At 37.2% G+C, this 11375-nt stretch overlaps 1 protein-coding gene across 5 annotated transcripts; it reads left to right on the forward strand.

Annotated features, from left to right (window-relative positions):
* Positions 1-5198: 5198 nt before the first annotated feature.
* LOC136231090 (uncharacterized) lies at positions 5199-10690 on the forward strand. Of its 5 annotated transcripts, none has more exons than XM_066020351.1 (9): positions 5199-5280; positions 5370-5424; positions 5565-5702; positions 7146-7379; positions 9059-9098; positions 9180-9277; positions 9378-9482; positions 9769-9866; positions 10148-10690. In XM_066020351.1, the coding sequence occupies exons 1-7, from the start codon at positions 5231-5233 to the stop codon at positions 9393-9395; spliced, it is 633 nt and encodes a 210-aa protein (XP_065876423.1). In that variant the 5' UTR covers positions 5199-5230; the 3' UTR covers positions 9396-9482; positions 9769-9866; positions 10148-10690. The 5 variants fall into 5 exon arrangements, with proteins under 5 accessions (XP_065876423.1, XP_065876421.1, XP_065876420.1 ...); XM_066020349.1 differs by having other exon boundaries at positions 9378-9431; positions 9740-9866; positions 10148-10685; XM_066020348.1 differs by having other exon boundaries at positions 9378-9431; positions 10148-10676.
* Positions 10691-11375: the final 685 nt, after the last annotated feature.

Here is an 11375-nt window from a genome sequence, read left to right on the forward strand (position 1 = left end):
TTCTTGAAGAAAATCTCTTCAGTGTGGCCTGTGTTGCCACAAAAAGTGCACAAGGAAGAACCTTTGCTATTGTTTTCCTTGCGGCTGGAATTTCTAGCATTGCCTCAGTAATTACTTTGCCTGTTTTGTTGATTAGTGAACCCAGCAAATGACGTGTTCTCACTTGCTTCACTTTGTCTTGCAGGTGCAAGGCCTATTTGTCTCTCATGTTGAATGGACAGGGTAAAAACCTTGTTCAGGGACGGCAAGTGCTCAATGAGGAGTATTTGAGAGCAAATGGTTGAGTAGGCTTCATTCAAGCCTTAGAGGAAGGTCATCACCTGGTTAACGTCATGCTGATCATGTAACACTATGAAGACACTGCAGTAGCAAGCAGGTATACATGAACACTTAAGCATAGGCCTGAGGTTAGTGAGCTCGTCATATAGGATTTTTTAGGTTCGTGTAGTACTCCGTTACACTTCCATTCCCCTGCTTCAGACTGTGAATCTCTCTTCTCAGTTCAAGGATCCTTAACGAGTCCGCCTGGGCGAACCTCTCCTTCAAGTCTGCCCAAACTTGTTCCGCCTTATCTATCCACATGACGCTTTGAGCTATTGATGGGGAGATGGCATGGTGTATCCAGGACAACACCATATTGTTGCAGCGCTCCCACTTATTATACACGTTGTCTCCGATGGCAGGTGTTGTGATGGTTCCATCCACAAAGGAGAACTTACTTTTGGACATTAATGCTACCTTGAGGGATCGGGACCATTGATGGTAGTTAGGCTTGGTGAGGACCTGAGAAACGAGAGTCAAAGATGGAGTGTCATTTTGTGGGAGGTGGTATGGGCTGCTCGTGCTTTTCATAGAGACAGCCATTAAAGCTTGATGTTAAAGCTTCAAGAAAGCAGAGTGTGTTGCTCTGATACCATGAAAAGGTGAATGAGGTAAACGGATAAATCGCTTTTACTATATTTGATTCTCATTAATTTTAACACCTTAGAACTTACATATTTATATTGTTCTTAGGTTTTCCCTACAAGTAATGCAATTACATTAAGGAAATAAAAGGACAAAGGACAGTGACACTTGGAGAAATATGGTGCTTTGATTCTAGGGCTTATGATGGATGGTGTTGATTGAAAGTGGGTCTAATTGGCTGAAGTGTGGTGCACCATAAGATATGCTCCAAGGTTCTAGAATATATTGAATATGTATTTAGACATAAATGTCCTTGGCTGTGTAAAATGACCAAAATATCCTTGGTGGTCCAATAGTGTATTTCGATCAAATAAAAGCCTAAGTGGCTTAGTTCCCTTTGTTTGTACTTCAGACTCTTCCACTACCTTCTTCTCTTTCTTCAACCTTTTGAGTTCTTCTTTCTCTCTTTCCCATAAATAGAAAACTCTCAAATGGTGTTGATCTTCTTACCCAGACTGGTATGCACCATTTTGAGGTTGGCCTTCCCACTGTTTAGTGGAGCCTCTGAAATTTTTCCCCAATGAATCTTCTGCTCGGACACCTGATTCAGGCTTAGAATTGCTATCTTCCATGTGAGATATTTCTCTTTGGTGGCGCTGCATCTTTACAGTGACATTTGCACTTCCACTTGGTGGTAATGAATTTTGCTGTTTTGAAGCTTGACCGTGAGATACATCTAAATTCCTTGGAAGAAGACCTGATTGGTTATCCATTGAAGCAGACAAAACATCATTTTTGATAAGACCATGTGAAGCATTGTTTTGACCTGATTGAACAGGCAGAGAACCTCTATTCTGATTCAGAGGAAAATTATTTGGAACATTGGGCTGCATGAAAGACATTGCCTGTGGAGCCAATGGTAATATCCCCTGCGAAATAGGAGATGTATACCTTAGTTGACCAAATTGGAAGAGAGGAGGTTGAGAAGGATGCATTTGAGTGACGGATGGGCCAACTGGTGGGTGAAGATGAAGAGACATCTGTATAGAATCGATCTGTATGGATGGAACTGGTGATGGTATGAGAGAAGGACCAGAGAACAACCCAAACTGTAGCTTAACTGGTACCTCGGGCTGACCGAGAATAGAAGGAACACCTGGCATGACAGTGTGTCCTGATGAAGATGAAATCTGCAGTTGCGTGGTCAAGCCAGAAGTATTAGAACTATCCATAGTAAATTCGGATGCTGAAGATGTTTGAGGAACATTTTTTGGTTGAATTACTAAATCTTGCAGTGCCTTCTCATTTTCCTGGAAATTTCTTGCAGAATTTTCAATTTTCTTAGTAGAATCCACAGGTAGGTGGGCTAGTCCATCACCATCCATCCGTTCGAATGACCCTTGCTTTTCCACAGAATTTTGTTGAGCCACGAATTTGGTTTCTTCATTCCCTGAGCTTCTTTCAAATTCATCATTTGGCATCCCAACTTCTACACCCTCATTGAAGCCAAGGACCAAGTTCTATATCATGTCAGAAGAAACTTTCTCCTCCATATGCATGTCTTCAAAATCCTGGGCCAGATTAGTATTATCATCTTCTACATCATGCACTTCATCTTCCTCTTCATATCCATCTACATTCTCATCATATTCTTCTTATTCCTGCAACCGTTGATCATTTTCATTAGTTCATTCTTCATCATCCCCTGTAGAGACAACACTTGACCCGCTCATCAAATTCTCTTTCTCAGCTCCAATAAGTAAAGTTGCATGCTCATCCCCTTTTCCCAACAAGGTAACATCTTTGCCTTCATTGCCTAATAATGCTTGAGAATCTGCAAATTCATCCAAGTCATCATGTGAAAGATGAATAGGAGAATCAGGAGGGCTTGAAACAGAGAGTGATGATTGTGAATCACATCTTGCTAAGTTCCTATCCATTTTGTAGGCTACATTCTCCGTATGTTCTTGTCGAGCATCAATTCTTTCAGCACGTCCAACATTCTCTTGGTGACTGCTATCATACCTAGCCTGCATGGAAGACTCATTTCTTGGACCAAGATTATAATGCATATCACGTTCTGGAAAAATTGAGGGACCAGGACCATCAATATTAGCTTTGTAAGGATTTCTGAGGACTGAATTCACTAGAGGGGGTAGGGCACGAGCTTGCTTCATGGAATATCGTGACCTCCCAAAGGAATAAAGCCCATCTGCCTCTGGATTTTGATACATCCTTTCATGGTTTGGAGGATAGGGATTTCCACGAGAACGATCAGGTGGCCATCGAGCATCACCAAACCTCTCAGTAAGATTCTCATGAAATTCAGAATCAATCTCCATCCTTCTACCATAAGGATCTCCATCCCCCGACATGTTCCACCTCTAACCCTTACTCTGACCCAGATCATCCAGATGAGAATCAGAAATTCCTCCTGTATGATAAATCCTCAAAGGAACAAATCCAGGTCCCCCATAGAACTCTTTCCTGGAATGAGTTCTTCCTCCCACAGATTCATCCTGCCTAGGACTATGGTGACCATTCTCCTGGTCCTGTGGAAAGAAGGTTGAGTTGTTCCCATTTTCAAATACATCCCTCTTCCACGAATTACCAGTTTTTCCTCTGTCCAAAACAGGCAGAAGAGCCATCTCTATGAAATTGAGATCTGGACCCCATCTCAAAAGGTCTATTCATGCCTGAAGAATCAGATGATGCTGAAGTTGTGATCCTCTCAACCATCATTTCGCTATCTTCCCAATCACCCATATCTGCCACCTTCGAAACATTCTTTTATGATACCATCACTGAAAATTTCTCATCTGCCACACCAGAAGAACTAGTGTTACCACTCCTTTCTCCTTCAGCATTCCTTCTTGCAATTCTTTCCTCCAATTCCAAAAGCTTCAGCTTAGCAGCCTGTTTCCTCCTCTCATCCTCCATATTCAATCTGCGTTTCTCCTCGTCCCTAGCTATCCTCAGCTCTTCAGCTCTGCGCATGGATTCCAACTTCTCTTGTTCAGCTCTCCGTATGGTTTCCAATCTCTCTTCTTCCAACCTTCTTTGTTGTTCTTGTTCTTCTTGTTCCTTAGCCAGACGCATCCTCTCTCCCTCTTCTCTCTGAGCCATCTCCATCGTTCTTGCTTGCTCTTCATTCATACGCTGTCGCCGCTGTTCTTGTAACTTTTGAACTTCCTCAAGTTCAGCCTCAAAAGATTCCCTTACAAGATCATGAAAATCAGTTTGTTTAAACAACACTTTCTTTTTCTTCAAAATTCCAACTAAAGGCCCGGAAAGGGGATATCGTCCATCAAAAGGAGCAGACCCATACTCCTTCATGAAGGGATCCTCTAAATAAGCGCCTACCCCTACCAAAATTAAATATTGGATCATTAATTGGAGGCCCTCTACCACCCAAAGAAAATGATGATTTTGTTAGTGAGCTACTCTGTTGTGTATTGCCTCTATATTTGTTGTATTGTCCATTACCAAACTGCTCTCTATTATTCCAGTCAGACCCCCGATTGCCAAAAGAGTCCATCTTGTTATTCCAAGGCTGCCTCCCTAGCACATGCCCAACATCCTGGGAATTGTCACGGAAAGGTGATGGCATGTACTTGTTCTACTTGGTTGCTTCTCTGTTCATTCCAATTCATTTACTAAATTATTTTATATATTTGAAAGATATTTGTAATATGAAAATATCTAATCTGACAATTCAATGCTATTTTTAGTATTACGATGCTTTTAGAAGAAGTAATTATGATTTTTTATTCTCACATTATAAGCTATTTTTAAATATATAAAGATTCATTTTTCATTTTTTTTAACCGCATTTTTCATTTTTTCTCACCATTAAATGATTGAGTATAAAATTAATCCAATAGTGAAAACACACAAAGTAAGACTTACTTTGTCAGGGGTTCGAATCCCTCCTCGCCCACAACCGGCCAAAAAGGGAAGGACCTTTCCTTCTGGAGGTAAGAAAATCATGATCGGGATAGCGGACCAAAAGCTTCTTCTTCCAACCTTGCGATCTTCCCATTCATTCTCTGTGGGCCCTTCTTCCCCTAATTCTTTCCATTCTACCGATGAACAATCTATAATAATTCGCAAATCCAGATCAGCTAATTGGTCTCGGATAGCACCAGCTCCTGTAGAAAAACAAAGTAAGCATAGCCTTTACCAATAAGAATATCGTTTCGCAAACACTGTTTGGGAAAATGCGTGCGCTAGCGAATTGGGTGAAAACGACGCCGCTTAAGAAAAGTAAGAGTTCTGCTTCTTTGATGATAGTCTGATAGAGAGAGCGAGAAAGAAGGCAACAATGGACGCAATTGAAGCCGCTTCTTCTCCTCAGTACCTTTCTCATTCCAGGCAATCCTTTTTCTTCTTCTGTCATTTATAGTTGGAATTCTACTTCATTTTCATCTGTAATCTCTTTCAATTATTTTATTTTTACGCAGCTGCAGTCAACCGCGCCACTTCTATGTTGCCGTTGACAGACTCCAGTTCAAAATGGTCTTTCTTCCCCTTTTTAATTATTCAGTACTCATTTTTCAATAAATTACTTTCTTCTTCCTCGTTCCTGTTCTGAACTTGTTTGATTTCGAAGGCAATATTATATTTCACTTACATTTGATTACTCCTCATCTTGGCAGGAGACACTGATAGACTTATTAGGCATGGCCGGCCGTCGCTCTGGACTGCCGATGGTTGTTTGCTGCAATTCGAGAGACGAGCTCGATGCCGTCTGCTCTGCCGTTTCCAATCTCCCTTACATTTCCTTCGTTTCTCTGGTACTTAAATTGTTTTTTTGGCTTTATGTGATTTGAAAGTGTGGTATAAAGATAATGTCTCAGGATTTAGTTAAATATATTACTGGTTTCAGGAAATCAGTTCATAGAGTATTTTCGTTTTTGCTACCTCAATTTGCTGAATATTACTCTTTTATGCTAAAATGTTCGGAGTTTGACTGTCTTGCAATATTTGATTTGACTGAAGAGCTCGGCTGCTTTAATGTGTAGAATTCTTATTTTTCTGACTTTTTTGGACTTATGATTAATGAACACTCTGAAGGTTAAGGTTTTCCGCAGCAGTGATTGAAGATCAAGATGTTAATTGACTGTATCCTTTACACTGTTGTTAGAATCTTAAGATTCAGGATTCGAATTGTATGATTCGATTCAGCTCTATTTCGAGCCGAATCTATAGAGTGAATCTAAAATGTAACAAAATCATACTATTATATGATTCGATTCAACTCTATTTCGAGTCGGATCTTCATCAATGTTCATCAAAAACTTCAACAACACTAACTTTTAACTCTGCTATCCTCGCTGATTGTTATTTATGAAGTTATCAACTCAAACTAGTTTAATTCTATCATTATCAAGTTGACAACAAGGCAAAGAAAAGGAGTCATAAGCTCAAACTCTCCATCTCCGCTAAGTTATTAAACGGAGTCCGATTTGTGCATTAGTTTTATTAGGATTGCATTCGCATTAGATTTAAATTGTAAGTACTTGGTTGATATGATTTCTTTTTTGACATTAAAATTAAATTTCTAGAGTAATATTTGATAATATTTTGAGTTCAACATGGTAAATATTTTATTTTTTCATGATATTATGAATTTGAACTGAATCTTACAATTCGAGTCATGATTCACAAAATGTGGATTTCGATTCGCGAGTCGAATCTCGATTGACAACTATGATCCTTTATCATAAGAATTTGTAGGTTTCTTAAAAAGTAATATCGTTTGAGCATTATATGTGGGTTGCTTTGGTCTAATGCTTTTTCCTCCAATGGCCAGATGAAAACTCTTAATTCTTCCTGGTCAATGTTTGAGTTTGGCAAAACAACTCCAGTCCTCAGTATCATATGAAGGTCCATTGTAGATTTGCTGATATATTTCAAATGTGGAACTTCCACATCCCATATGTTTTATTTATTGTCGGTGGTGGTAGGAGGACCTTGTTTTTATGGAAAATTGGAGTACTCCTTTCAGGGGATTTTCCTCTCTAGAAATTTGTTCTGTTGCTAGAAATGTCCGATGAGTAATTTGATTGGTTGTTGTATCGCACAAGCAACATTTGAAAGGTGCCAACGTTCATTTTACTATTTGGAATATTACTGTATTCTGTGTGGTTGTACTTTTAGTCCATGTATGTAATTATTTTTCAGACCATGCATCTTCTTTTGATAATACAGCTTCTGAATATTGTTGCTCATGCCAGTACAGTGACCTAACTGAACAAGAACGAACATTAGTGCTAGAGAAATTTAGGCAAGCAACAACAAAGTGGAATCAGAATGTCAATGGTCAGCCAGGAGATGATAGTGAAATTGAAAATGATAAAGACAAGTCTCATATGATAGTTGTAACAGATGCCTGCCTTCCGCTTCTTGCTTCTGGAGAGTCGTCAGTTTCTGCTCGTGTTCTGATTAATTATGAGTTACCAATGAAGAAGGTGAAGTTCAATTCCATTTTTCTTCTTGGTCTTATTATGTGCTCCAATTGTGCGTTGTCAAACTGGACCTATAAGTTTTCCAATGGCTATGTGTGACTGGTCTATTTCCTTTCTCTCTCAGCTGCAATGTGTGTTAACATATTGAGCATTGGTAAAGTTCTGGGCCGATTAATGTTTGCCTTGTGTATAATACTTTTGAAATTGGGCTATAAGCCCCAAACGTGGCGCTAACTTCATTAAATTAGTCACAAATCATCAAAGACTCAAGTTTCCTCTTTTTGTAGTAAATGCCTTAGCTTCCTTTTGATTAGTTTGGCAGTTAGATTGAATTGAATTTTTGTCTTCTTGCTTTGAGTGGTCCATCAAGAATGTCATATATTCCTTTTGTTGCATGGTGTCCTCTTAGAGCTTTTCATGTACATGTTAAGGCGTTACAAGAAGTCTATCTAGTTCAATTGTATCTTAATTGAAATGTCTGTTTAATTGAATTTTAACCAATATGAAAAGGCACCATCAACATTCGATGCAACTTGGATCTGTAGTCTAAGTGCTTGAAAAGATCTTACACTTACCCCAAGTCTTGCAGTTTTAGTTTATATTATTGTTCTTTCTATCTTCCATTTCGGTAAGGCTGCAGAAAAGTAACTGAAAAACCGAATTCCGAAACTCGAACCTAACTGAAAAATAGGTTAACCGACACTGATGGACTGGTTATGATTTTTCATTTTAAAAACGATTGTTAACCGAAACAAAAATCTAACCAATTATGTATATAAACACATATAACTAATATAAATACATGTAATTTTTTTTTTTTAGAAAAATATATGTAAAATTTTAATGATCCATATATAAATATGCATATTTATAATTAATTTTAAAAAATTCAAATTTATTTGTTTAAGTGATTTTTATAATTGTGGTGAAGCTCTTAGCCTGTTGGTTGAGAGCTTACCTATGATCATTGAGGTCATGGGTTCGAATCACATCAGGGTTGGGTGGGTTAGGAGTTTTCCTTTGTCTTTAACGTAATTTTCTTTTGTTTAATATAAGTGCATAATAAAGTGATTTTTATAATTGAATTTGAATTAAATAATTATATATTAATATTAAAGTGAATAATTATAGATTAAAAGTTTTTCTTTTTCTTATGAAAAGTTACTAATGGTTAACCGACCGAAATATAAGTTAATAGGTTAACAGATATATGTTTAACCTAAATTAATGTGCTGGTTAATGCACTGATAAATTTTTTGGTAATGGACTGATTACCCGACTATGTGCACCCTACATTTGGGTATGGATAGTTCTTTGAAACCAACTCTGTGCCAGCATATCCTGGAAGTCATTGACCGAGAACTCCCAAATCCTTCATAACAAATCTGACTTTTACATCGGTCCAAGTGGAAAAGTCTTTAAATAAGGCTAGACAATCAGCTGATCGACTTGATTTCTTACAGATATGGCACAGAAGGTAGTTGTAGATCCTATTAAGCAGCCTGTGTAGCCGCTTGCACTGCATCAACAGAGATGATGATATCACCTACGCGCTAATTCAGTTTCATCTAAATTGGCATATTCTCGATTCTTTTGGGGTTTGATGTTTGTGCAGGCAATGTGTTTATTATGGCTGCTTCTAACTGATTGAAGTCTCTTGTGCTTGTGTGGTATCCTTGCAGGAAATATATGCAAGACGTATGGCTAGTTGTTTGGCAGCAGGTTCTTATCTCACTCTTATGTTATGGCTTTATATAAGGGTTTTCTTTTACAGCTCATTGTAATGCTGCATAAAATTTTCAGATGGGATTGTAATCAATATGGTCGTTGGTGGAGAAGTGGTTACTCTTAAAAGTGTTGAAGAGAGCAGCAGCCTTGTCATAGCAGAAATGCCGATAAATGTGTGTTTATTGCTTATTCCGTTCCTATCTACGAATTAAAAACATCACGGTGTCATAGCATTCAACATTTCAATCATTAATGATAGTGTTCTTTTTGCAGATTTGTGAGATATTATAAAGAAGAATTGTTCTCTGCAAAGCCTACAGAGAAAAAGTTAGTACTTGACTTCATTTAGTCTTTCCATCATAAAGATTCGTATAATCTGTGAGTGAACTTGCAATAACGATGAAAATTTTATGAGCCTAAGTTTGCATGATTACAGAATTGAATTGATATTATAAGTAGACTTGTTTTGACCTTATCGGTTCCTTTGGAAAATTTGTTTGATCTATATAGTGCCATTTTGGGGACAAGAAAAGAAACCTGACTACGAAGTAGGCTTTTCTATTTGAAACAAAATATTTCAATCTTATTGTACTCCTCCTTATGTTATGGCTTTATATAAGGGTTTTCTTTTACAGTTCATTGTAATGCTGCATAAAATTTTCAGATGGGATTGTAATCAATATGGTCGTTGGTGGAGAAGTGGTTACTCTTAAAAGTGTTGAAGAGAGCAGCAGCCTTGTCATAGCAGAAATGCCAATAAATGTATGTTTATTGCTTGCTCATTCCTATCTACGAATTAAAAACATCACGGTGTCATAGCATTCAACAATTCAATCATTAGCCCAGTTTACACCTGCACACGAAAGAGTTGGCATTGTTCTTTTTGGTAAAAGCAAAATTTTCTATTATCAGGATGGTTATATCGGATTGGCATGTCTATTATTGTTGTATAAGCTTAATCGTTATTGCCCTTGTGATATTCTTTTCCTCCTTTTCTGCCAGTTAGCTTCATATGCCATCAATGATAGTGTTTATTTTTGCAGATTTGTGAGATATTATAAAGAAGAATTGTTCTCTGCAAAGCCTACAGAGAAAAAGTTAGTACCTGACTTCATTTAGTCTTTCCATCATAAAGATTCGTATATTCTGTGAGTAAACTTGCTATAACGATGAAAATTTTATGAGCCTAAGTTTGCATGATTACAGAATTGAATTGATATTATAAGTAGACTTGTTTTGACCTTATTGTTTCCTTTGGAAAATTTGTTCGATCTATATAGTGCCATTTTGGGGACAAGAAAAGAAACCTGACTATGAATTAGGCTTTTCTATTTGAAACAAAATATTTCAATTTATTGTACTCCTCCTTACATATAACAACATTTTAAAGTAGAAAAATACAGTAAAATGATTCAAATTCTTCTTGATTATTAATGATTTTAGTGAAAAAGGTTGTATTACTGCATGTGCGCAGAATGTCAATGCAAATGCGCATATATCATTAATTTAGTGTGATAACTCTTGAAGTGGACTGTTTAACATTACATATCATTTGATTTGATTTGATTCATGTTTCTCAATATTAAACAAGTCTTCTTTTGTGTGTGTTTTAAAGAAATTAGACTTGTAAAACTTTGGGTTAGAAAGCATTTATATGATGAAATTCATGTGTACATATGAGCATTATAAATTCATGGGACCCACTAACATGTGTCTAGTGTACTGAAACACTTAAAGTTAGTGTAGAGGAGGCACAGAGGCCTTGCTATTCCTAGGTACAGCTCATTAAAATATTCAGTTCTAGCTATAGTTGGTAAAGTCGGCTACCTCTATGGTCCCCCTAACCAGGGGCGGAAACAGGGGTGGGCCCAGGGGGCAGGTCCCTCCGGTCGTTGGAACCACCATGGTTACGAGTAGTTTTGACCCTTCAAATATTAGTTTATATATATTCAATGTAGTAATATTTCATTGTTTAAAGGTAGATCAGATTGTTCAAACACTTGCTTTTTTTTTTTTTTAAAGGTCCTAGGTTCAACTCTCCCAACCTCAATTTATTTTAGAAAATGTTTATTTAATTAAATTTTATTTTTCAATAATTATAAACCTATGCTAGTATTATTAAATTTATTTATTTTCATAACACTTTTGAACTCATTTTTATTATTTCTTTTCCAATCCGTTATCGAGGTTTAAATTGATACCATTTTCTAAACGTTGAGCCTATATTGGTGTCATTTTATACGTAGAGTTTAAATTGATACTTCCCAAAAA

Source organism: Euphorbia lathyris, chromosome 5 (genome assembly GCF_963576675.1).
Source record: "Euphorbia lathyris chromosome 5, ddEupLath1.1, whole genome shotgun sequence".
NCBI classification, from domain to species: Eukaryota; Viridiplantae; Streptophyta; class Magnoliopsida; order Malpighiales; family Euphorbiaceae; genus Euphorbia; species Euphorbia lathyris.

Coding starts and splice junctions, on each gene's coding strand:
- LOC136231090 (XM_066020351.1), top strand. CDS start 5,231: ATGGACGCAATTGAAGCCGCTTCTTCTCCTCAGTACCTTTCTCATTCC. Junction 5,425..5,564: donor ACAGACTCCAGTTCAAAATG/GTCTTTCTTCCC, acceptor TCATCTTGGCAG/GAGACACTGATAGACTTATT. Junction 5,703..7,145: donor ACATTTCCTTCGTTTCTCTG/GTACTTAAATTG, acceptor TGCTCATGCCAG/TACAGTGACCTAACTGAACA.